This window comes from Carassius auratus, chromosome 37 (assembly GCF_003368295.1).
Source record: "Carassius auratus strain Wakin chromosome 37, ASM336829v1, whole genome shotgun sequence".
Taxonomy (NCBI): Eukaryota; Metazoa; Chordata; class Actinopteri; order Cypriniformes; family Cyprinidae; genus Carassius; species Carassius auratus.
In genome coordinates, this window is record NC_039279.1 from 17,662,022 (window position 1) to 17,688,820 (window position 26,799).

The 26,799-nt window shown below is 37.0% G+C and overlaps 3 protein-coding genes across 3 annotated transcripts; 2 read left to right on the plus strand and 1 right to left on the minus strand.

Annotated features, from left to right (window-relative positions):
- Positions 1–2,278: 2,278 nt before the first annotated feature.
- sgca (sarcoglycan, alpha) lies at positions 2,279–8,060 on the minus strand. The gene is made up of 9 exons (XM_026223221.1): positions 7,940–8,060; positions 7,698–7,826; positions 7,453–7,607; positions 6,762–6,831; positions 6,476–6,674; positions 5,282–5,444; positions 5,001–5,209; positions 4,881–4,907; positions 2,279–4,061 (listed from the first exon to the last, which is right to left on the minus strand). Exons 1-9 carry the CDS (start codon positions 8,028–8,030, stop codon positions 3,917–3,919), a joined length of 1,188 nt encoding a protein of 395 aa, XP_026079006.1. The 5' UTR covers positions 8,031–8,060; the 3' UTR covers positions 2,279–3,916.
- Positions 8,061–9,404: 1,344 nt separating this feature from the next.
- On the plus strand, positions 9,405–20,920 carry rfng (RFNG O-fucosylpeptide 3-beta-N-acetylglucosaminyltransferase). The gene is made up of 9 exons (XM_026223222.1): positions 9,405–9,717; positions 12,682–13,183; positions 15,811–15,859; positions 16,071–16,173; positions 16,271–16,424; positions 16,945–17,030; positions 17,462–17,627; positions 19,214–19,299; positions 19,400–20,920. Exons 2-9 carry the CDS (start codon positions 12,752–12,754, stop codon positions 19,464–19,466), a joined length of 1,143 nt encoding a protein of 380 aa, XP_026079007.1. The 5' UTR covers positions 9,405–9,717; positions 12,682–12,751; the 3' UTR covers positions 19,467–20,920.
- A 674-nt stretch (positions 20,921–21,594) lies between these two features.
- On the plus strand, positions 21,595–26,648 carry dcxr (dicarbonyl/L-xylulose reductase). Its single transcript, XM_026223224.1, has 9 exons — positions 21,595–21,699; positions 21,768–21,863; positions 23,746–23,843; positions 24,017–24,171; positions 24,251–24,293; positions 24,369–24,468; positions 24,551–24,615; positions 25,973–26,090; positions 26,387–26,648. Exons 2-9 carry the CDS (start codon positions 21,812–21,814, stop codon positions 26,488–26,490), a joined length of 735 nt encoding a protein of 244 aa, XP_026079009.1. The 5' UTR covers positions 21,595–21,699; positions 21,768–21,811; the 3' UTR covers positions 26,491–26,648.
- Positions 26,649–26,799: the final 151 nt, after the last annotated feature.

Here is a 26,799-nt window from a genome sequence, read left to right on the forward strand (position 1 = left end):
CTGTCCAGTAGCCCGAGGCCAGAAAGCCATCACGGTGAGCTCTTCAGCCCGTCGTCGATGCTTCCATCGTGACCACTTGGCGTGGCGCCAGTGCTAGCCTAAACGGCATCACCATGAACTGATACGCTATGCCTTCGTACACAAATCTCAGAAAGTGGCTGTGATGAAGGGCGGTATAGATATGAAAGAAAAGAAAATTCAGGTCCACCAAAACTAACCAATCTCCAGGTCGAATCTGCGCAAGTATCTGCTTTAGCGTTGTCATTTTGAAAGCGTTTTTGTATACAACGCACTAAACCAAACCATGTTTGTTTGTGTTAGAGAGGATTGTGCCTCGTCGATCGACAGGGTCTCAGATGCTTCGTGGTAGGCACGCCACTCAGTGCTCTCCTCCTCTGAACCATCCCGTCAGGAACGAGGCTTTTGTTCCATTGGAGGGGCTCCCCCAGTATGGCCGCCTTTCTTGAAGCTATGATGCCTTTCCTTTGATGTCCTCTGCCACTGAGATTTGGCGTGAACAGCCAAATTTGCACAGTAGCCCATCAAGGCAGGAATGACTCTTCGCCTTAGAGAGTTTCTTTGCCTCTGATAAATGCTCTGCGATAGCCTCCACTGCATCTCCAAAAAGGGCCAGATGAAGATACAGGAGCATTGCACAGTGCCCTCCTGTCCACTTCCTTTAGCTTGGTGAGTGTCAGCCACAGGTGCCGGTGTAGCACGACCATGTAGCCCATGCTCTATCTGATCAACTTGGCCAATTTCTCTGTGCGAAATCCATTCCTGTGCATCTTTAAATGCCTGGGGATCCGCCCCACCCTTATCCAGGGATTTCAGAAGCTGTGCCTGAAAAACTTGGAGCACTGCCATCGTGGGCAGAGTTGAGATTGCTTCTCCCGAGGCAGCGTACACTTTGTCCATGACGCGTGCTGTCAGACAGCAGGGCCTTGGCGGCAATGTAGCACCTGTCTTCAGGGAGGCAGAAGAGAGAAAGCTCCATCAACTTTGGTAAAGGTCTCCTACCCACTAGCGGGAGCGCGAGATGATTGGGGCGCAGCCCCCGCCTTAGCAACCTCATTTTGCAAGCTTGGGAGGAATGAGGCTCACTTCCTCGGAGCAGCAGCTCAACCACCTGAGTAAAGGAACCAAGAATCCAGCTTGCTCTTAGCTTGTTTGTCAGGCAATTCCCACTCTAGGCCAAGATCACTCACGGCCCTGGTGAAAATCCGGACAAGTTCATCTTGAAATGCAGAGTGCAGGCCCAGTCCTTCTTGGACGTCGTTAGGGACAGTGCCTCGTCAAGATCATAGTTATCCCCCACCACACCGAATTATATAATCTCCGAAGCACCAGAGGCAGGTTGAAGATTCTCTACTGATTAGCACATTGGTGAGCGGGGGGAGGGGGTGAATTGTGCCATTCTGTGCAGTTGCCCACGTTTGCCTGTCGTCATTGACGAGAGAAATCACAGAGGACCCTGAGCCCAATATGGTGAGTGCTGCCTCTGCATGGGCGAGACACAGGCAACGGATGCAGATCTCATGGGTGTCCAGGGCCTCGATGGGTCCTGAACACTGCGTGCAAAAATTTGACATGTTGGAACGCAGAGAGGGAAAACCGTCTTCTTGCATCGTCTCGACAGCTGTCTTCAGTAGGATACATGAAAGAGGAAGTTTCTCCGTTTATGTCGCCAATACAGCGCATTATAAAGTTGCAGGGCCACACCCTCATTCACCAGCTTGGCTGGCATTGGCCAGTGAGAGTTGCAACTTCACTGGCCTTGCGCAATAAGATTTCAGGTAGGTTAGGAAGGAAGGGAGCCCCCAAGGCGTTAATGCCAGGTCGAGAGACCACTTTTTAGTGGGAACAAAGTACAGCAGATCTTCAATGGAATTTTAGTAATTTAATTCCCACCCATAAGGCATGGTTTAATGGTTTAAGCTGGTCCTGATCAGGAGCTAGTTTCTTAAAACCAGTTTAGAACCAGCACATGAGCTAAGAACCATTTTAAACCAGCTCAAGCCAGCAGCCATGCTTCAAAACATACCTAACCAGCATGTGCTGTTTTTTTCAACAGGGTGTACAGCTGGAGAGGCAGAAAAGGTTTTAAAGACTGTGAATAGTTCAACAGGTAAGGTGATAAATCTGTAAAACCATGTAATGTTATTTACATAAAATTCAGAGGTTGTCATTCTGAACGTCGATAGATGGCAGTGCAGCGTCAAACACCATTTTAGCATCGATAATTCAAGTGCACAAAGAAGAAATACAGAAGCAACTCTAAACAGACCAATCAAAGTATTTAATGTTAAATGCAGACAAAGTTAATTTGGATACACATTACCCAGCATGCACAGAACCAAAATAATATATTTTCCACATCAAACCATACTGTACATCGCATTTAATCTTATAGTTGTTATAAGAGTGACAGATTCTGGATTGCTATCTGCACCAATACTCAACCTTTTTAATGTTTAAAGCTAGAAGGGATACAGCAAAAACTACTGGGCATGCGCACATCAATTTAGCGTAATTTATTACAATTTATTTTTATTTGCATTATTGTAAGGGGTAGATTTACAGTTGGGATAAGTGTAGATGTTATTAAAACACAATCTTATTTTAACCCTCAGATATTCCTCACTTTCATTTGTGATCCTCAGCAGTCAAAAGTAATGAAAGACGTTTCATTATATATTTCGTTGCATGAGTATTTGTTCTTTAATATTGGTTCTTACTTGAGTATTTTTTTTATTTTTTGTATTTACAGTTATGTACTTTCAGCCTTTTTTAATAATGTCCACATTTTATTAGTACCAAAAATGACAAAATAAAATGTAAAATGCATTTTTTTTTACCTGACTATATGACCAAAGACCACCAGAGGGTTAAATTGATTAGTCAGATTTGACCAACGCAAACTGACAGTGATATTCATGGTCCTTACTAAAAGCGATCAAAGATAAAAGCATTGTGTGAAGTACAATTCAATTACAATTCAATTAGTTAGAGGAACACTCCACTTTTTTAGGCTCAATAAGCTCATTTTCCAACTCCCCTAGAGTTAAACAGTTGAGTTTTAACGTTTTCGAATCCGTTCAGTTGGTCTGGCGGTAGCACTTTTAGCATAGCTTAGCGTAGATCATTGAATCTGATTAGACCGTTAGCATCTCACTCAAAAATGACTCTCATTCCGGCGTAATAATCTAGGAACTTTGCTGTCGTACCATGGGAGCATCAGGCCAGTGATATTACACAGTGCCTGAAAATATATAGCAACATTAAATATTAAATATTACACCGGAATGAGAGTATAGTTCCTAGTCATATCAGTCTAGAAAATTTCAACTTTTCATTTTCAATCGGTCTTACTACATGATGTAACAACAGAAGGGTCAAGTTTTTAATAGGAACAATGTAGGAACTCTTTGGTCATTTTTGGGGCGAGATGCTTATGGTCAAATCAGATTCAATAATCTATGATGTGCATGCAATGCAAAAAGTGCAACCGCCAGACCTGGAGGATGACTGAATGCATTTGAAAACGGTAAAATTGTATTGTTTAACTCTAGGTGAGTTGGGAAATGAGTATATTTTCAAAAAAAGGTGTTCCTTTAATCACACAAAGACTTCAAATCACTGATTCTACACTGCACAGCAGCACAGCTCAATTGGAGCTATGGTTTTTATAATTACTATGGGTTTTATATGTTTCTGGAGCTTAGTAACTGCTCCTATATTTAATAGAGAAAAAACAGCAGCATATGGTTTTGGAGCAACATTTTTGGGTCGGTTATTAGGTGAATGTTAATTTTTGAGTGATGTATTCCTTGAAGAAACACAAAGCAAGAAACAAATAGTGAACCTTAAACACATTTCCACAGACAGTGATTATTACAGCCGGCTCTGGTGTCCCTCAGCTCTCAGCCATTGCCTGCTCTGCCATGAGGAGCGGCTGTAAGCACTGCCGAGGACGATCTGCAGTGCGTCTGTCTCCGCCAGCCATCCTGCGCAGCTCGTTGGCATCACCCTGGATGGTGTGGTGATGATAGAGCTGCAGACTGAGATGAGAAAAGGGAAAATGTGCTCAGACACCACGGGTGAAAGGGTAGAAACCAATAAATATCACCATCAGTTAACTTTTCACAGTACACTGAGAAACACTTTCTGTGTTAAAATTCGATCTAATTAAATATGCACGCATTTGCATACATTTCCCAAACAGAAATCTGAACATGGGATAATGCCTTGATCAAAATTCTTGTTTCATTTTGTTGACATATTAAAGGGTTTTACAAAAGGGATTTTGGATTTCTCTTTTTTTAATTGTTGTTAATTAAATATTTAAATATTAGATAAACAAACCCCTCTGTAAAAACCTTCAGAATTTATATAGGGGAAAAAATTTATGTTTTAACCTTTAAAGATAAGTATTGTAACTCAAATCAATAGACAACAATAACAGCCCTTTGTCTGTAAAATACTGGTGATTTGCAAAAAAAATAAAAATAAAGAAAAATTCCTAATATTACCACATTTGATGATGCTGAGTTCAAAAATATCAATAAATCTTTCCCACAAATATTTTTTTCCAAAATTATTAAGACAAAATGCATATTTTGAGAAATCGTGAGGTTCTCAATCAAAATAGACACTATTTTCAAAATCGGCACATTATAATTACAATTTTCATTTTTCCCCCCACTATTCTGAAAGATGGCATGAAGCACAAAATCAAAAAAAATATATATATATATTTTTTAAAACTGGTTTTGTCTGGAGTGTCTTTTCTTAGAAAAAATAAAAATAATAATACATATATCAATATGTCCACTGACTATAACATATTGTTTGTTGGTGATACAGTATAGGGTACTTACTCCGGAGTCTTGGCATTTCGTTTCAGACTGAAAATAACAACGAGAAAATAAAACTTAAAATGGTTATCCAAACAGAATTACTTTTTGTTTTTGTCCAAAACATGAATCTAGTGTACATACACTCCCTCTCTCCTGCAGCACATGATGTAGGACAGGATGAGACAGAGGATCAAAACCAGAACCAAGGGAACGATGACGGTGACAATGTAGTCTGGGAAGAAATCTCTGTCAGGAGGAGACTCCGGAGGATTGAACTCTCCTCCCCACGCCAGGACGCCCGAGCCCACGGTGGGGACCGGAGCCGGAGGAACGGGCCTGGACAGGTCAAACTGTGGGATCAAAGATACGTAAGGATGGAGGTGACGTATGCATTACACCTGAGGCTGTGTGTTGTGTCTGACCAGGGTAGATTTGCACCAGGTGATGCAGTTGATGGGGTTTTCACAGTTGCTGCAGTCTCCGGTGATCTTCTGTCCAGATGCACAATCTCTCTGATGCTCCGCTGTCTCAAGTCTCAGCATGCACTGAGAAAACGGCTGGTCTGAACCCAGCTTCACATACACGCTGAGACAAACACAGACACAACATATATCAACAGTTCAACACAAAATATATCTCAAAGTATTTCAAATCAGGATTTTAAATCAAGATAAATAGACGTTCAGAAGCAAAATTATGGAGGATACTAGGACTAGTCTGTTTCTTGGAATATATCATATTTATTTTGTCATGTTATAATCATAAATCTCACAATTTGAAAAAATAAATGTAATTCAAGAAAATTTATCTTAATAGCTTATACAAAATGTTGCATCTCAAATAAAGGATATTTAGATATATTTACTGGAAAACAAGACAAAGTTACTGACTAAAAATCTGTAATAATAATAATAATAATAATTGTTGTTGTTGTTTATGTTATTTAGTATAATATATAATATTGTCTAATAACCATAATACTTTAACAAAAACAACATAATATGATTATAATAATTATGTTATTATTTAGTATATATATATATATATATATATATATATATATATATATATATATATATATATATAATAAGATAATGATGATTATTCATAATATAGTAATATTATATATTAGTATAAAATATATTATAATAATAATTAGTAAAAACTATAATAATGTATCAACAAAATAATAATAATAATAATAATAATAATTAGATAATATAAGATATTATTGTTGTTTTTGTTATTTAGTATAATATATAATATAGTCTAATAACCATAATAATTATTATAATAATGATTATTATTTAGTATAATGTAGTAATAGTATATATTATTAGTATAATATATACTCTAATAATAATTGGTAAAAACATATAATGACTTATAATAATATTAATACTTTTAATTATTATTATTAATATAGTAATATTTGTGGGGGGGTCCAATTTATTATTATTATTATTATTATTATTATTATTATTATTATTATTATTATTATTATTATTATACAGCATCTAATAATAATTGGTATAAACTAAAGTAATTTATAGTTAATTTATGATAACAACAGCACCATAATATTAAGATCCATTCAGAGTTTCTCTGTAGCCCACCCTTCGAAGTGTCCTGGAAGAGGCAGGGGCACGCGGCCGCCCCTCTCCAGAGCAGAGCTGATGTTGACAAACTCCAGACGGCTGGTTCTCCACAGTTTCTGCATGTCCAGTTTGATCTCCGCTTGAACAGCAGCGGGCAGCACTTTCTCAATCTCTCTCCGCTCTATGAAGAACTCAGCCTGGTACGGCATCTGCTTTACTGGGACGAAACGAAACCATGTTTCTAAATCTCATGCATCCAGGAAATACATCAGAGATTGAGATTCATTAGTGAATGACATCATACCTGCAGGACCCACATTTATCACCAGCCTCTCTTTAAACGTTTCGTAATTACGCTTGTTGATCACGAAAATCTGAAGATAGAAGATTCAGAAGATATTTTTATTAGACTTTTAAATATTTTGACTTAAATTTAACCCTGTAAAGTCTGTCCAATTTTTTTTTTAAATAGAACAATTTAACTTTTAGACAAAATAGAAAAAAATATCTAAATGTCTCCCGGTGTGTTTTCTTTTCTTTTTTGAGTATCAGGCTTTTATGGCTCGTATAGTATGATATAGTGAGAATGTGGAGCTCAAACTCAAGGAGGAAGGCTCAAACTGAGGAAAAAAATATGCAAATGCAAAAATATTACAAGTAATTCTGATTCTTGTAATGTAAATTGATGAGATCTTTATGACAGTAAAACAGACTGCTTACATGTGTTAGAAATATCAATTCTCACTCAACTGATATCCTCAATAATGTTTAAGCAAGATGATATTTAAGGGCTTAGTTTTATGATCAAATTATATAATGCAACAATGCAATTATGAGTGAGAAGCGAACATTTATGTTCCTCAAAAGCCTGATGATCATATCTTATACTCACTTTAACATGATTGTAGATTGTGTGCAACAAGTGCTTCAGCAGTGTTAGACGCCTTACAGATCACGTCAAATATGATCCAATATTATCTGTTTTAAATGTGCACCTCTATGATGTTCCTGCCCTGGTCCCGTGGCAGAGGCGTCCCGTACAGGAATGCGTTGTCGTAGGCGTCTCTCTGGGTGAAGCGGAGCCAGCGGGGCAGATCTGGAAACCGCTCCTTGTTGCATTTAAACACCATGGGATCATTAAAAACTTGACCTACAGATCAGGACAAGACACATTTATCATGAAACATGCTGTTACTTTTGAACTGTGCTTTAAAATATTGTCACTGATGCTCAGACATACCGAAGACTTTATGAAAAGGCTCAAATTCACTCTGGAAAACCTCTCGGTGTAGCTCATAAACGAACAGCTGACCCACCGGGGCTTCTGTGATAATGTCGGCCCGGACCAACAGGAGACCTGCTGTGAAGACTGCAAAAAACATTAACGTTGTTTAGTACATTGCAGCCTGCCGAAGCATTTGTTTTGGCATTGAAATGTTTATAAATCTCTTTAAAGACCCAAAAGAAAGTGAATGAACTTGCCTGTTATTGCCAAAGCCCAGATCCCTTTGTGTGCCATCTTGTTTAAAGTCTTGATTGACAGAAGCACTTGTTCAAGAGTGCAGTAACCCATCCCATCCTAAATACAGCCAGGGCTATTTATATCCTGCTCTCATGCTGTCCCTTTGCTTTGTGGTCTGTGTGTGTGTGTGTGTGTGTGTGTGTGTGTGTGTGTGTGTGTGTGTGTGTGTGTGTGTGTGTGTGTGTGTGTGTGTATGTGTGTGTGTGTGTGTGTGTGTGTGTGTGTGTGTGCATTCTCTATAAAACAACCTGATGTCTTAAGAGATCAGACAAAACAGATAAATGCTGCAAAGAAATCAAAACAATTTTTTATGTTATTTTATTATGTAGTTTACCAGTTCACCTGCACTTCATCTTACAGACACACGAGGGCGGCAGACATCAGCTACGGTCACACTGCATCCAAATTGTTTTTTTGTTTTTGTTTTTTGCTCACGTCTGACTCAGATCTGTTTTTGTCAACACAGTGTGAACAGCACAAACCGCGTGGAATCCGATCTTTTTTGATTATTATTCTGATTTGTGCCACTTTATTATGTGGTACTAAATCCGAATCTGTGTTAGAACTCTTGTATTACAGAGACTACTACAAGCAAAACATTACGTTTCAAAACTCTGATTACATTACATTACTCACATCCTTGTCTTTATTATTATTTTTTTATATATATATTGCCAGTGCATAATATCGCTGGCTTCTGCTGCAGATCACACTAGAAATAAACACATAATCGCTTACTTTATGTCCTCCGTGTTTACTTCAGCATGGCGGCGAAGTGTAAAGAAGTTACTTTTTAAAGAATAAATAAAAAAATAATAATAGTAAATGTAGCTATATAGCCTGTGCTATATTAGTCAAAAGTACAGAATCATGAAGCAGATACATGCAAAAAAAAATTATATATATAATAAATTATTTTTATATTTATATAAATATAATTATATATATATATATATATATATATATATATATATATATATATATATATATATATATATATATATATTTTTTTTTTTTTTTTTTTTTTTTTTTTTTTTTTTGAGTATTTACGACGGGTATGACCGTTAAATGAGTAATCGCTTTGAATATATATATTGCTCTTTTTGTTGTTTTTGATTGCTTCTACTGTCTTCATCTGTAAGTCGCTTTGGATAAAAGCGTCTGCTAAATGAATAAATGTAAATGTAATGTATATGGGGGGGTGACCATGGACAAAACATAATTTCCATGAAAGAAGACATTGCTGGTTGAAGTTAATGAAAAATAGGTCACTAGTAAGAAAGACAGGCCAACAAGTTGTTCAAATATCTTATTTGGAATAAAAAACAACTGTGACATTTGATTTGCAAGGCTTTCGTCACTAGGACTAAGTGACGACATCCTCTGCTGCATCACGTCACGTCCGCCAGAGGGCGCTAATATCAAAACATGCGCGTTGGGATCTACAGAAACACAATGTAGCTGTTATATTGTATCTTTGAGACAGTCACAGTCACAGAGGTGATTAAAACAACAGCAGGACCGCAGCGGTGATTCAGAGCGGACCTCGGGACGAGCTCGGTGATAAATGTCCGGTATTAACAGATAATAATCTCAGGAAGCACCAAGAGAAGAAGTCAAAGCAGGAACAATAAACAGATGGAACTGGAAGAGTCGCGCTGATCTGACTCGACGACGAGCGGCTGAGATCTTTATTACTCGGTTAAAACTCTCGAGGATGACCGTCCGGTGGCTCTCGGTAAGAGACGAACTCACGCCTGGCCGAATCCGACTAAGTTTGCTTATCTTTGCGAGTTGAATGGCTTTATTTGACCTTTGCTCGGTTTGTGTGAACTTTTAGTTCATGCAGAAATGTAGTAAAAACTGTGTATGAACGGCTTCATGAGCTCGAAGGCTGTAGTGCAGGCCACTTCAGCTCAGACAAAGCCCAAAGGACTCTTTGTGAAGTGGTTTCTGGACAAAATCTGGCTTCATTGTTGTGTATTGGACTTCATGTAACATAAAAGTGCCAGGGTAGTGTTGATGCACATAGAAGTTTCATTGAAATAACAGGGCATTTGGATATAGAAGTCATTCATTACTTTATTAAACTTGTCACACTTTTATGTCTCAAGTGTAATATTATTATTATTATTATAGTTTTTTATTTTAATATTATTTAATTAAGATATATTTTCGTTAACACTTTACTATAAGGTTCCATTAGTTAATGTATGAGCAAACACTGAACAATACATGTTTAACAGTATCTTTCGATATCTAATCTTAAAGTTAATAAAAATACAGTCGTTGATTGTTCATGTGCATTAACTGATGTTAAAAACACAACTTTTGGTTTTATCAACGCATTAGTAAATGTTGGAATTGACATGAGCTAAGAAAAATAAATGCTGTAGAAATATAGTTCATGCTTAGTTCATGTTAACTAAAGTAGTTAACTAATGGCATTTCTTTGTGTTATAGCTCATCTAAAAACTTTTATTTGCATTAACACTTGTCCCAGTCACTTTTTAATCTTAAGACATGAAAGTGTGTTTTTTTATAAATATATATATATATATATATATATATATATATATGTGTGTGTGTGTGTGTGTGTGTGTGTGTGTGTGTGTGTGTGTGTTTGTGTATGCATATATAATTATGCATACACACACATTTATAAATAAAGGCATTCAATTCAACATATATATATATATATATATATTTATATATATATATATATATGCACACATACATGCAGGCTGTTTTAAACACCTTGTCCGTTCAGTTTTGTTTTAATTACTATACACAAAAAATGTATAGTGTAATAGTTAAAAAATGTTAAATCTACATATGTGATTAATAGTACGACTACTATAATTTATATGAAATTCAAATTCATTATTACTAAATGATTTAACACTAGCCATAAGTAAGACTAAATAATGCATGTAAACTGCAAAGTGTAAATAATAGTTTTAACCCCAGATGCAGATTTGTTATCTGAAAACATGAGAAATTATCAAAAATCTTAATTAATGCATATTTAAAACTATCATGATATAAAGAAAAAATAAAATAATCCTAAACCATTTTAGTTTTTACTATGTGATGATTTTTTTTCTGGCATCATATTCACCAAGTGAACAACTTTTGTACTAAAAGTACTTTCCAATCAGTTTAGTTAAACTATAACAAAAAAAAAAGAAAAGAAAATATGATTGGATTATGTGTGTTCAGGATACGTAAACTTATAGAAGTGTAATAAGCCTTAAACGAGACTCACATTCTCTGGTCTGGAACATGAACATTTATTTCTGCCAGCAAATAAAAAAGCTAATTTTGACATCATATCTATTTTTTTTCTCATAACTGTGAGTGTATATCTCAAAATCTCAAGTTATAAACTCATAATTGTGAGTTTAAAACATTTACATTTATCTGAATTGATTTTACATCTTGCATTTTGTTATATATATATATATAACAATTCAGAGTTTTCTTTTTAAAATTGTGAGCAAACATCTTGCAGTTAAGCAATGTTAAGTCAGCACTTTTGTTATGCTAGTCAAATTAAAAGACAAGCATTGTTATATATATATAAATACTAAGAATTAAATATTTGCTTTAACGTGCATCACATTTAGGAGAGTTTTAGCTGGTTTTAAGTGTGCATATGAGTTCATGCTGACACTGCAACCTTCAGCTTCACATCTGTGACTGCTTGAGGTATCGTTTCAGCTCTGAAAATAGAAGACAGGAAGTGGCTCGCATTGATGGCTCAGGCTGTTATTAGGGCTGAAAGAGACTCGCCAGTGCCAAAATGAAACCGAATGCATATGCTTTCTTTGGATTGCACAATGCACTTCAGGCGGAATAAAAGAAAACACGTTTGAACATTTAAAGAGCCTGGCAGGTTTGTTCATGTTCAGATAGTGACTAATTTCAGATGAATTACAAGGATTTATTAAAGGAACAGTTCACCCAAATATGAATATTTGCTGAATTTACTCATCCTCAGTCCAGCTTTAAATTAGATTTGGAGAAATGTAGCGTTGCATCACTTGTTCATCAATGGATGCTCTGCAGTGAATGGGTGCCGTCAGAATGAGAGTCCAAACAGCTGATAAAAACATCACAATAATCCACAGCACTCCAATTCATCAGTGAACATCTTGTGAAGCCAAAAGCTGTGTGTTTGTGAGAAACAAACCATCATCAAGATGTTTTTAACTTCAAACCATTGATTCAGTCCAAAACACGAGTCCGTAAAATATTTGTTTAGAGCTGTTTTAGACCGTTTCTTGTAAACGGTGACTATATTTATCTCCTGATTCACACCAGATGACTTTTTCACTGGAGAAAGCAATATAATGGTTACTGGACTCATACTAGACTTACCGGTAATTACAGATTTCTCTTCTCAAGACATTAATTGATGGACTGGAGCGCTGTGGATTATTGTGATGTTTTTATCAGCTGTTTGGACTCTCATTCTGACGGCACCCATTCACTGCAGAGCATCCATTGCTGAGACACTGATGCAATGCTACATTTCTCCAAATCTGATGAAGAAACACACTCATCTATATCTTAAGGTTAAGTACATTTGCAGCACATTTGAATTTGTGTGAACTATTCCTTTAAGACGGTGTAAGGGTAATTTAAAGATGATGGAACGTAATTTCTTGCTGATGCTCATGTGGTTCTGTTCTCGCAGGGTCTGATGCAGTGAAGATGGCTGGTGTTGTGGAGAGTCAGGCAGGCGTGGGAGGTTGAGTACAGGAAGAATGCACTTATCCCATGTTGGCACCAATAAAATCTGCTTCCTGCTTTCCCTGGCGTTCTGTGCCCTACTAGTGCTGCTTATTCCCTCCTTACAACCCCTGCAGCGTCAGAAAGATCTGCCCCAACCCCGGCCCCGTACCAAACCCATCAGAGCCGGAGCCGGACACAGACATGACCTCTACGGGAACCCCGGCCGAGGAAGCGAGGATGCCAAGGATGGTAGTTTCATTCACCCACTTCCTCCTAGAGGCCGACCCGAGGACCCACAGAGGATGCTAGAGAGAGACGCTGCACGCCCCAGATCCCCTGGGTCCCGTTCCAGAGACTCTTTGGATTTGAGAGACATTTTTATTGCTGTTAAGACCACCAGGAAATATCACAAGTCCAGACTGCAGCTCCTGTCCCAGACCTGGGTGTCCAAAGCCAAGGAACAGGTATGGAGGTGTTCTGTGTATTAATACTCCGTAGTCAGTTATTTTGCCATCCACTAGAGATTAAACTCCCAATACTTTATATTTCATCTTTTTAACCAGGGATGCCACCATTTTCAATATAATGTTGAATCGGCTTGGTACAACAATCACGGTTTAATTCACACGTGTGAATTGTTTTTTATTGTATTTTAAATTAAATTATTTGTACCGTTTTTATTTCTAAAATATTATAATGTTTTATAGGACTTGGCTAATCCATATTTCAGAGGTTTATAGGTACACACATACTTTGTGGCTGTTTTTGACAATTCTTCTAAAGCTTTTCTCAATTTTGTTCCTATCGACATCAAATATATATCAACCAAAAATAAGAAATACGTTGCGATTATAAATTTTGTTCATGTTTTTACACCACAACATCAGATGAGTGAAAACTTCCTCTTCTGCTCTGAAACGGCTTCTTATCACAGAAAGAGGCAGAAAATATATTCTAGAGTGTAAAAAAAAAAAAAAGGCTAGTGAATGACAAATATATTTAATTATTACGGAAATACCCGAGATGGACAGCAGAATCAAAAGACGACAGAAAGGTTTTGATAAACAATAAACACTCCTACGACAGTATATCTGTGTTTCTGTCGTCTTCTGATCTCTGTCACAATAACACAGAGACAGTTTGTGTTTCTAAAGGAATTGATTTGTGAATGTTGGTGATTTGTGGATTGAAGATTATTGAAAGTAGCTGGACTGTTGTGGCACAGATTTAACCCGCTGCTCTCTGGCGGTGTGGCTGATAACGGGGGGTTCAGTCCTGGTGTCCCTCAGGGCCCCTGCAAGAGGAAGAGCCACAGACACAAGACACAAGACAACGTGTGTTTGATTTCATCCAAGATCATTCACTCGACTGCCAAAGGCGCCAGAGCAGCACATGCCCCCTTCCCCGGGCCTCTCCTGTGGGGTCCGGAGGGGCCCCCAGATTGACTTAACCTGTAAAACAGCGCAGCTCCATTGTTTTGCCATTGCACAACCGAGCCAAATGCCCAGGAGAGATTTCAAGCGCTCAGCTTTGCTCATAAAGCAAGACTGTGTTTGGTAAAAACAGCTTCAGCATAAAGTGCCAGCTCAGCTCATGCCAGAAGAAACATTCTTTCCCGATTAGAATCGCAATGTTCAGATTTTAGCACAAAGTCCATCAGCCTTTTTCCTTATGTGACTTTCTACTTAAATAACCTGGATGCTGTTTTGTGGTTACATTTCCTGAAAGGGACCAATGAGCATTCAGAGATATAAATGCATACATTTTGAAGAGGTCATTTTGTTGGAGACTTTATGTGCTCATGGCAAAAACAACCCTAGACATTCTCAAAGTGGCTTTTACTTTAAAATACAACTTGTACAAATGACAAGCGGTGTTTCATGTTTTCCCTGTTTTAAAGGATCTGCTCAAACATGCTCTTCGTCAGAAACATCATGAGTAAGCCAGTGTTGGATCCTGAGATGACTCTGTCCCTCTGAGGCATTTCACCCTGGATGATCTGTGTGTGCGTGTGTGTGTGCGCGCGTGTGTGTGTGTGTGCGCGTGTGTGTGTGTGCGCGCGTGTGTGTGTGTGTGCGCGTGTGTGTGTGTGCGCGTGTGTGTGTGTGCGCGCGTGTGTGTGTGCGCGTGTGTGCGCGTGCGTGTGGGTGCGTGTGTGTGTGTGTGTGTGTGCGCGTGCCTGTGGGTGCGTGTGTGTGTGTGTGTGTGTGTGTGTGTGCGCGCGTGCGTGTATGTGTGTGTGTGTGTAAACTGGAACCCAAATCAGGATTTCCCAAATTTAATCAATCAATCCATTTTAAAATAAAAACTAAAAGTCCACATTAAACACTAATTTTAATTGTTTACCCCAGGGTTATTATAGTTAACTAAAACAATCACTAAAACCCCAAAAATAAATAAATGAATGTTTGTAACTGAAATCGAATAATACTAAATAATAACTTAAAATCTCAGCGAGTACTTAAAGTAAATAGGTCAAACACAGTCAACTCTCAACAATATTTCAGTGTAAATAATATTTGTAAATACCTGACCAAAATGTGCAGGACTCGCCAAATTTCTAATTTCCTGGTAGCCCCCTGGCCAGGCATTCTTCAGATTTCGGTAACCCAAAATGAATTTAACTAGCCTGAATAAAAAAAGTTAATCGACTGAACTTCACTGTGGACAACTCAGCATGATCGAAAACATTAGTGAGTGTTTTTTTTTTTCCTTTTTAAAATAAAATGCTGCTCTATGTGTGCGCAAATAACCACATAATACTGAACTCTCTTTCGTCTTTTCTTGCGCTTGAATTGTTTAAAATGCTTGAATGTTTAAATGGGCAAGACTTCGAAACACGTGCAAATGAACACTTGCAATCTATGTAAGATTGCTAGTCGATTGGGACAGTGATGCGTTTTGGAGCCCCACTGGAAAACACAAGAGCCACGGGACGTCAGGCTAGCGCTTTTACAAACCCTGATGTGTAAATTGTGTGATTTTAAGAGATTTTAGAGTTCTTCTCCCTGCATCTCAGACCCCTGCAGGATGTTTTTGAGTGAATGCTGATCTTTCATGTAGCAGTGAACTTTGACTTTCTCTGTTTCAGACGTTTATCTTCACTGATAGCGAGGATAAGGAGCTCAGACAGAAAGCAGGTAACTTTCCCATGGAAGCTGTTGGGACACTTAAACCTGCTCTGAGCAGATAAAGAAGCACTTTCAAATTTAGAGGGAAACCTAGAAAAATCGGGAAATCCTGACCCATGCCTAGTGAAAAGAACCTCATACATGCTTAATTTCATCATGACAGGGACAATGTCGTGTGAAATAGTTGAATGTCTCTGGTATAAGTCTTTGTCTCCTCCAGGGCTGAACATGATCAACACCAACTGCTCCGCGGCTCACACGCGTCAAGCCCTGTGCTGCAAGATGTCTGTGGAGTATGACAAGTTCATCGAGTCACAGAAAAAGTTGTGTGCCAGATTTTCATGCTGCTAAATAGAAAAGCTCTTACCGTACATGCATGACCGGCGACGAGGCAGTGGTTTCATGTGTGCTGTTCTGCAGGTGGTTCTGTCACATGGATGATGATAACTACGTGATCCTGCCCAGTTTGCTGGAGCTGCTGTCGTCCTACTCTCACACACAGGACGTGTATCTGGGCAGACCCAGTCTGGACCATCCCATAGAGGCCGCTGAGAGGGTCAAGAGCGACGGATCGGTGAGCCCTCCTTGTCTTTTGATTTAAATGAGAAGGAGGAGACCAGGGGACAGTTGCATAAACGAAGCCATGATGTCAAGACAGTGTCCTTAAATCTAGTCTAGCAGTTAGCCAGGGGTTAATCAGTCTAATCTTTTGATACAGCTTAGACTTATCTATGTTTTTAAGTTACCAAAAAATGACCAGTCCTAAAGGAAAAAAAAGTAGATGACTAACTTATTTATTTCTGTGATGCAATGCTGTATTTTCAGCATTGTTCCTCCAGTCTTCAGTGTCACATGATCTTCAGAAATCATTTTGATATACTGATTACTGCTCAAGAAACATTTCTGATTATTATCAGTGTTGAAAACGATGCAGTTTGTGTGGTACTTTTTTTGTTGTTGTTTTTGATGAATTGAAAGTTCAAAAGAGCAGCATTCGTTTGAAATTGAAATCTGTCTTTACTCTCACTTTTGATCAGTTTAATGCATCTTTGATTAAGAAAAGCAGTGGTTTAGAGAGCATTTATCTTCTGCAGGCATCAGTCAAGTTCTGGTTTGCTACTGGAGGAGCTGGATTCTGCATCAGCCGGGGCTTGGCTCTCAAAATGAGTCCATGGGCAAGGTAAGTTCATTTTTTTTATTCCTTTCTTTAGTGATCTTACACTGACTATGCTTTCAGAAATCGTGTATAGTCGTGAAAATGCCATAAAGTGTTTTTTTATTGTTAGGAAAGGTCACTGTTTAAGCAAAACGTAACGGACTGCATAAATTCACATGTTCAGTGCTTCACATCTAAACACAACTTTCACCATTCTTGTCAGCTTTATTCAGCATGCACATGACTGACTAAATAGTCATTTTCACATTAACAAAATATATTTATATATTCAAGACACCATACTTTCAAAATCACATTTATATGTATATTTCCATGGAAGGCCTCTAAAACAGGTTTACATGCAAATCGATAAAATGTCTTAATGTAGTTGCATTCATGCACATTTTTACAGCGGATTAAAGGCCTTGTGTGAATTGCATTTTTCTCTCTCACAGTCTTGGAAACTTCATTACGACTGCAGAGAAGATCCGTCTTCCGGACGACTGTACAGTGGGTTACATCATCGAGGCTTTGCTGGAGGTTCCTCTGACACACACAGGCCTGTTCCACTCACACCTGGAGAATCTGAAGAGACTCCCAACAGACAGCATACTCAAACAGGTCAGATCACTCAACCCTGCGCTCTCCAGACATCCAGCATAATGTGTAATACAGATATACTGCACATTTCAGAAGTTAGACTTTTTTGCCATTTAAGCACAAAATAATCAATAAAAAAGTGAGGATGTTTTAAAAAAAAAAAGTTACTAAGTGCACACATGCTTAAACAGTCAAATACACACTTAAGCCCTATTCGGACGGGACTAGTTTTACAGGGGTTCATTAGAGAAATCTGCGTTTCACAGCCGTACTTGGTGATTTTAATCCCACGTCTGTGTTTTTCTCACACAACCTCTGTGATAATTCCAGAGCAAATTACCTACCGTTTTTCAGCAAACTCAGTGATCCTCTGAGAAAACTAATCCCGTCCGAATGCCAATGTCTGTGATGCCGGTGATATTTTATTTCACAACGCGGTTCCTTGTGTGTTTTGGCCAACGTGAATTACGGTAGATGCTCTTACCGCGCAGATGTTTGATATATTTGCTTAGCGGCAAATAAATAATAATAAAAAATAATACAAATAATAAAATCAAGAGCAAGATTGCGTAAACGGTTAATACCGGCTATTGTAATATCAGCATCAGGTAAGATTACTCACGTTCATTTATGTACTCAGTTACATAATGTTTTAATTACATTTAATAAAACAAAAAATAAAAAAAAACAAGTTAAACTAAAGGAACCACACATTAACATGGTTTTGCTATACTAGCCATTTAGTATTTATTGTGTAATAATACTAAGGCAATCATTCTGAATGAATGCAATGCCAGCATACAGATGCACAAAACAGACCCTCCCACCTCTTTAATAAACACGGAGATGTTAGTCCCGTCCGAATTGGTACATGAAAATCACAGACGTCAGGAGGTAAGAGTCGAAACTCAAACGTAGTTTAGAAAACTAGTCCTGTCCGAATAGTGCTTAAGTGTATAAACATTTGCAATGTCAGTATACTTGATCTGTGAATTCAGTCTTAAAGTGACTCTAGCCTAATATACCCATCGCTGTCTGTGTCATTTAATGTTAACCAAATCAAGAAAATCTCACTGCTCTCAATTCAGTAATATTAGTAGCTTTAATATGGATTTTACATATTTAAGTATTCAATTTCTACTAAATCTACTTGAAAAAAAATACACTCTTGATTTCAATTGTATCTTTATATATTTGTTTGTTCTTATTTTTAATAACATAATAAAATATTGTATAAAAGTTTAAAAAATGCAAAAATAAACAAGATTTCTGCTTTTTTCCTTTCCTGTTATGTTTGAACATTGCACATATAAACCCATACACAATATAGTTAATATTATAAAAGTAACCCACAAAATTCTGGATATTACCACCCTAAAATCTGTGATCTGGTCACCAGAATAATTAGCCAAAGTTGTGAAATCCCTGTTTGTCCAAACTAGCACAGTCGGTGTGTTTCTAAAGCAGTGTTTGATAGTGTCCTGTACCGCTGGCTTTGGCTTTTGATCCCAGATTGTTCCCGCTCACTTGATGTCCACCATCTGTGTAAATATGTCTCCTACTTACATAATACTCATCAGGTTGTGTTTCTTTGCTGCTCTCTGTAGGTGACCCTCAGTTATGGTGGATTCGAGAACAGGAGGAATGTGGTCAGTGTTGGAGGAGCGTTCTCATTGGCTGAAGACCCTACACGGTACACTAAATACACACAGTCTTGAAAAACATCACTTTTGTTTTTCTTACTTCAAAATTAGGTTTTAATGCAAGACTCTAAGCAACTGTTATCTGTTCAGGTTTAAAACGGTTCACTGCCTACTCTACCCAGACACAGACTGGTGCCCACACAAGACTCGTCACTGACCGCTGGGATACGTACGCCTCATCAGGAGCAGAGACCGTTTCAGAAATCGCTTCATACCAAAATAAGACTTTGAGTAAATGAGCTGGTTTGCAGCATGGAAATGCATTTAAAGGCAATAGGGAGTAAAACATTTAGGAAAGCGATAAGGAATCCAAAAATAAAAATTTGTTAAATGTGCTCACCTATAAGTCGTCCAAGATGTAAATGAGTTTGTTTCTTCATCAGATTTGGAGAAATGTAGCATTGCATCAATTGTTCATGAATGGATGCTCTGCAGTGAATGGGTGCCGTCAGAATGAGAGTCCAAACAGCTGATTTAAAACATCCCAAAAAATATGTTTGGTTTGTAAACAGTGCTTGATCTGTGCATATTTCTCGCCTGATTCAGATGAGGTGTACTTTTCATTTTAGTAGAAAGCAGTGTTACGGAGAAAGGGCTCGTGTTTTAGCCAGAATTAATGGTTTGAATTTAAAAATGTCTGTTTTTTTCACAAACCTGAAGCTTTTCACTTCATAAGATGTTAACTGATGAACTGGAGTGGTGTGGATTATTGTGATGTTTTTATCAGCTGTTTGGACTCTCATTCTGACGGCACCCATTCACTGCAGAAGTGATGCAATGCTACATTTCTCCAAATCTGTTCCGATGGAGAAAAATAGAAATTTATGAGTGAACCATTCATTCAAGTCATTTTTGTTTGGTACTTTCTACATTTTTATTGTGAAACAGGGTGGCTGTCATTTATTAAACACATTTTTGTGTTGCCATTTTTCACATATCGAGTCCCTGTTGTCAGAGTGTTTTGACAGGATTGCGCTGTCTCGTAGATTCACTGGGGGATTTTTCAATTAAATGATTCGAGAGACATTTTTGTCATCTTTAAAGTCCTCTTTTTTCCTTTGAATCAAACATGCCTGTAAGTATGAGGAAAAACAGTATAGATGCAGTTTTATAGTATTTTGTTTTCCAGATTTCTGCAGCAAAGCTCATCTACTGCCAGTGCTTTTCAGCTTGTGTTCTTCTCGGTTCATGATTTGTGGATCCAGACTGCACTTGCACTCAGTATGTCTCTAGACTTTCTTTATACAGACCAAAAAGAAATAGTGGTAATCAGTCCAGGTTTGAATCATGTATCCACTCATCAGCGTTGATTTATTTGCATTTAATCACCAGTGTGAGTGTGGTGACTGTTGTTTAATATGCTGTTCACATGATCCTCGTGATATATGCACAAACACGTTCCTCACTGCAGGCCAGTGGTTTGCGTAAACGTGCCAAAACTACATTATGGCTTCTCTTTCCTTAACAGTGACAAACATTTTGCTCTCCGTAACAAATGCTGTTGGAGTTGACAATTTTTTTTTTTTTTTTTTTTGCACCTCTTGTTTTCTTTAATCTGAAGAATTGATTATGATGTATGATTTTCACTTTAATAAATGTATTTATTATGCATGTGCCAGTGTATGCGAGATTCATTTGTTTAAAAAATGCTGCTGGTTTATTAATATATACAGAAATACTTAGCATGTCTTTCATGGAAGAGTAGTTGATTTATTAGATTGTTTTTCTGTGTGTGTGTGTTTTGTGTTGATCAACTCTTATTCAGTCTTATGAGAATCATGCACTTTTAACATATTTTCAAAAACCAATTTATTGAAAAACTATGTACAAATAACAAATGACCCACTACACTAGTTCCTGTAGCTTAATCAGGGTTTGACAAAATGTTCCTTTAAAGTTGCTTATTCTTACTAATGCATGACAGTGAATTACTTTGCTCTCAAATCTTGATATTTTAGAAATATAATGATCTTTAAGGACCCCATAGAAACTGTTCAAGATGGTTACTCTGCTTGTTATTTTAAGATATAAGAATGTCTTTGACTTTATATTATAGTGATTATAAAAAATGCAGGTTTACTGAAGATTTCAATTCCAATCCTGTCCTCAAGCCTTCATAAGGGGCCACGAAAAAGAAGCACTTGCTTTATGATTATTTGCCCATAGTCCATACTAACAATATTAATCATTAATGAAAACTAAACTGAAACTAGAAACTGTATGAACTGTGAATTGCCTTCTGTCGTGGAAGGGGATCTTCACATCAATAACAAGATTATATTTAAAAAAAACTACAGCATTATGTGAGGAGGTCATGTGACAAGCACAGATACTCTTTCCTGTCCAGAGTGAACTTCGCTCAGACAAACACACTTCAGATTTAAACGGAGGTTTGTAGAGAATCATTAAGCTTTCGTGCAACGTTGTGTGCGCTGTTAAACACGTGTTTCTCCTGCAGTGTTTGCGCGTGACGCTTCTCGACTTGTGCTGCATCAAGAAAGTATGGAGATCACATTTAGCGGGAAGCGTGCTTTGGTGACAGGAGCTGGCAAAGGTAGGCTTTCATACTTAAAGGGACATTTTCCCTTCTGAAAACAAACACACTAACTGCTAATTCCAGTCTGAGCTGGTTTTAGCTGGTCAGCAGGTTGGCCACTTTTTGAACTGGTCAGGCTAAATGAATAAATTTAAATGTAATGTATTGTAAATGTCAGGACACAACCAGCTTACCCACGTGAACAAAAACACCATAGTAATTTATAGTTTTGAACCATATTATCAGTATTGGGGAAAGTTACTTTTAAAAGTAATGTGTTATAATATCGCGTTAGTTCCTAAAAATGTAACCGATAACTTTTACTTGGTTACTTTTTATTGAAAGTAGCCTAATGCGTTACATTATTTTTGCGTTACTTTTTCAGTCTGGGGCAGGGCTTGCATGTTTGCTTTTAATATAAAAAAGTTTTATTTTATTTTGGTGAACATAAAAACCCTTTCACACCAAAAGCTAAATGAATAAGTGTCTAGCTGAAGAGAAAGTAAATTCACGTCTGTACAATAGAAGAAAACACAAAAGAATAAAGTTCAACACACTTGAGCTATGAAAAAACAAGCACAAATGTAGAGTCTTTGCTTATTAGTATGGTTGAATTGGATCATTGAACGACAGCACCAAAGACACAGATTAATAAAATGGTATTAAATACATAAACTATATTTGTGTATAATTTAACATTTAATTATTGCAGGTTTGCATCACATTCTAAATAGCATTTCATTGTTTTTATTAATTTTGTGGAATGCTTCATCTATTTTTTGCGAGTGAGATTAATGCATTAATCTCATTAATTAGTGCATGTAAGCATTTATTCTAGTGACCTCTTACTCCCAGTTTCTCTCAATATGGGGACAGAATAGCTATTAATCAATAATGGGGGGGGGGGGGACTCATATATTTTCTTGTAAATTAAAAAGTAATGGGTTACTTGTTACTTGGAAAAAAAAGTAATCTGATTATACATAACTCACTTTACTTGTAATGCCTTACCCTCAACACTGCATACTATAGTAAAGCACTTGTATTAATTTGTTGTGCTAATTCTATAGTTGATGTGATAATATAACAAATATAGTAATATAAACAAATGACAATACTGTTTTAACAACTATAGGGTATATTATACTACAGTTTACCCTAGTAAAAACTAAAGTATACTACAGTACTTATTACAGTTTATCAGTTCACTATAGTTAATACTATAGTATGACGTAGCATTCTTTAAATGTTGTAAATACTATATAATATATACAGTAGAGTACACTTTACTATAGTATGATTTAAAAAACTATGCTATGGTATTTACTATAATTTAGTATAAATATTAGTATTACTATAAATGATTATAGTATTTTTTCATAGGCTGGTTTTAGCTGTTTGTTTAACATTATTTGTTTATTTATTTATTCTTCCTTAACATTAAAACAAATTTATAACATTAAAGAAGATACTTAGATTTTTTTTAGTGGTAACCAAAACAGTTTAGTTACTGTATATGTATGTGGATAAAGTCAGATATACATATAGTTGTTGTTAACTGAAATTATTAATTTGTTATGTTGTGATATCGAGAATTAAGAGACCTATGAAGTTTTGTTTAATTTATAATAATTGCTGTTTAGTGAGTTATATCACTGCATAGAAATGACCAGGTTAACAGTAAAAGTCATGGCATATTACTTATGCATAACACAGAGAACACAATACTCTTAAAATGTCTCGTTTGTGTTCAACAGAATTTTTTGTGAGCTCTTCGTTTAAAAGTGCATAGTCACATCTGCATAATGAGTGCATAGAATGCATGCTTTGAACTCTCCGAATGAGTCGTGTTGAGTGTAATGATACACCAGATCGTTGACTTTCCCTCAATGCCTCCTAGGGATCGGACGGGCCACGGCACTGGCTCTGGCTCGCTGTGGGTCAGAGGTCACGGCTGTCACACGCACTAAGGCTGACCTGGATAGCCTGGTGCAGGAGGTAATGACCCCTCGGTCACGGTCCAACTCATCCCGAGACAAAACCCTAAGGATCTATTGTCTCCCAGCATGCATCAGCATTCGTCTGCATCCCTGCTGCTCTTTTACGCTTTATAGGTCTCATTCAGGCAGACTGTGACAATGCACAATCTCTTTAATGCTTTTGATCCCCAGTGTCCCTCCATCAAGCCGGTCTGCGTGGACCTGTCAGACTGGGATGCCACAGAGCGGGCGCTGAAAGACGTCGGTCCGGTGGACCTCCTGGTGAACAATGCAGCCTACCCTAATCTTCAGCCCTTCCTGGAAGTCACGCCAGATCAGTTTGACATGTAGGGCTTTGGAATATCACTCACACGCTATCGTTTGTGTTTTAAAATGGTTGGAGTGCATTTCTGGCTGCTTTCGCAGGTCTTTCAATGTCAACGTGAAAGCTGCACTTCACGTTGCCCAAGTAAGAAGACGATCTCATAAAGAGCTGTAGAAATGCTAGATACACTTTTAATGGTGTTGTGTGCATTTATTGTAGATCGTGGCTAGAGGAATGAAGGCCAGGGGAAGTGGAGGATCTATTGTGAACATCTCGAGTCAAGCATCACAGTGTGCCCTGAAAGAGCATGCTGTATACTGTGAGTCAAACGTCAAATCGTGGAAACCTGGATACATTGCCTCTGCACTTTTGAAATGATGGTTTGAAGGTGTTTTACGCAGGTGCCACTAAAGCAGCGCTGGACATGCTGACCAGAGTGATGGCGCTGGAGTTAGGGCCGCATCAGGTTCGTCTCTCCTCATTGCTAATAAAATCATGATTTGGAGTCCAGAGTTTGGTGGGATCATGTTTATGAAATCTGTCAGACACTGAGCTCGTTATATGTTGTTTACGGCTTTGAGAAATTAAATTGGACATTGTCTTTCCAGGAGGCTTCAAGCCAATCAACAAGCTCCCTCTTAAACACATCAATCTGACTGCTAAGTGTCTCGTGGGTGATTACGTGTGCTTTATAATTACTTGAAGAAGTGGCTGTAATTGCTGACAGATAATGATGCATATTCATGTCAAAGTTGTTTGTGTATCGCCATAAATTATGGGGTTGGGTGGTATGTTAATTTAGATTTTGTTGCTGTTCCTAATTGATTGGACAGCAGAGTACACATTCTTCAGATTCCAGGAATGTCAGATTAATGAAACTCATGATACTTTTTATCTTAACTTATGATGAGGACATATATACAATGCAGTATTTATTTTTCTCTTTAGAGCTCGATGTGATTAATGAACCAAGTTAGCTTGAATGCAGTTGTTACCCTTTTCATGAAAATTGAAACATGATCATCATGAGTTATGATTTTATCTTTATATAATAATAATAATAATAATAATAGACAGAAAATACAGTCACATGCGTAACAGGGCAGTTTTAATTACCAAGTTTGGTGTATTTTCTGTTTTTATATTTTTTTAATTTGTTGTGAATATAATGATGTTATTGTAATTATTAATATCCTTATTATTATTATTATCTTCATATTATAATAATAATTTGAAAAATAATATATTTTAAATTTAAATAATATTTAAAATCTTAAAACTCCAAAATAGTTTGCAGTTAAAATGACTCATTTTGGTGTATTTTTATTTATCTTTTTAAATTTGTATTATTATTATTATTATTATTATTATTATTATTATTATTATTATTATTATTATGTTGGTTTGTAGTTATTGGTAAACATTTACCACAAATGAATGCATTTAAAAAAAATAATAATAGTATCAATTATTCTTATCATTATTATATGGTAAACCTAAACTAAAAGCTAAATTTAACAATATTAATATTAATAACAATAATTTTTCTGTTTTTATAACTATTATTATATTTAAAAAAAAACGTTTTTATATGGTCGTTATATTATTATTATCATTATTTAAAAAAAGACATTAATATTATTAAATAGAAAACGTAAACTTGCCATAATAATGATGATGATGTTATTATTATGGTTAAAGTCAAATTTGATTTAAAAAGGACAGATCTAAGATCAAATCTTTGCCAGTTTTCTGTATATGAGATGGATAACTATATTCAGTGATGTGAATTCAGCTTGTCTTATGTAACGTGACCTCGACAGATCAGAGTAAACTCAGTGAACCCGACCGTAGTGATGACTAGGATGGGAAAGATTGCATGGAGTGACCCAGAAAAAGCCAAAAGCATGACGTCACGCATCCCACTGGGGAAGTTTGCAGGTAAGTGCGTGTCTGTAGGTCAGCGATGAAACGTTTCCATCATCAAGAGTAAACAATAAATCTCCAGTGCAGTCAAACTGTTCCTCTCTTGGGTTATTTAATGCCTCTCTTTCTGCATTTGAGATTTAGTGCAGATTGTGTAAGCCTGTTTTAGTGACATCAGTGGCAGATTGTGAAACTTTGACGCTTATGAAACACCAGAATGTCCAAGGCTGTCAACAACCACAGTCTCTAGTGATTTTGGTTTGTGTAGCGTGTTTCTGTTTGACAAGCATCTTTCTTATCGTGTTGTTTAGAAGTGGAGGATGTGGTGAACTCCATCCTCTTCCTCCTCAGCGATAAGAGCGCCATGACCAACGGGGTGATCCTGCCCGTGGATGGAGGTTTTCTGGCTTGCTAAGAGCAAACATCATCATGCACGGGTGAATGAGGTGGAATGATGTCTGTAACCGGTTACTACATATCTGTTCCTCACACAAAGCTATCGTATGGCTTGGATTACAGCGCATCTGCTTCCTCTTTTGAGTTTTTAATAAATGGAAAAAAGAGCAGTGTGAACATTCTGCTGAATATCTCCTTTTGCATTACACAAAATAGACATGTATAAACAGATAAATAGATATGTCCTGTGCAGCCAATAGAGATCAGTTTTAACACTGCTGTTATTTTAGTATCATTGATATACTACTATAATTTTGATTCATATTTT

What these genes read in the sequence shown, in the direction of transcription:
- sgca (XM_026223221.1), bottom strand. Translation starts at nt 8,030, where the DNA reads ATGGGTTACTGCACTCTTGAACAAGTGCTTCTGTCAATCAAGACTTTA. An exon ending in CCTGGTGCAAATCTACCCTG is followed by an intron (nt 5,210 to 5,281) that starts GTCAGACACAAC and finishes TTGATCCCACAG; the next exon opens with TTTGACCTGTCCAGGCCCGT. An exon ending in CGAAATGCCAAGACTCCGGA is followed by an intron (nt 4,062 to 4,880) that starts GTAAGTACCCTA and finishes TTCTCATCTCAG; the next exon opens with TCTGCAGCTCTATCATCACC.
- rfng (XM_026223222.1), top strand. Translation starts at nt 12,752, where the DNA reads ATGCACTTATCCCATGTTGGCACCAATAAAATCTGCTTCCTGCTTTCC. An exon ending in GGGTCAAGAGCGACGGATCG is followed by an intron (nt 16,425 to 16,944) that starts GTGAGCCCTCCT and finishes TATCTTCTGCAG; the next exon opens with GCATCAGTCAAGTTCTGGTT. An exon ending in CAGACAGCATACTCAAACAG is followed by an intron (nt 17,628 to 19,213) that starts GTCAGATCACTC and finishes TGCTCTCTGTAG; the next exon opens with GTGACCCTCAGTTATGGTGG.
- dcxr (XM_026223224.1), top strand. Translation starts at nt 21,812, where the DNA reads ATGGAGATCACATTTAGCGGGAAGCGTGCTTTGGTGACAGGAGCTGGC. An exon ending in GGTGACAGGAGCTGGCAAAG is followed by an intron (nt 21,864 to 23,745) that starts GTAGGCTTTCAT and finishes AATGCCTCCTAG; the next exon opens with GGATCGGACGGGCCACGGCA. An exon ending in CCCACTGGGGAAGTTTGCAG is followed by an intron (nt 26,091 to 26,386) that starts GTAAGTGCGTGT and finishes CGTGTTGTTTAG; the next exon opens with AAGTGGAGGATGTGGTGAAC.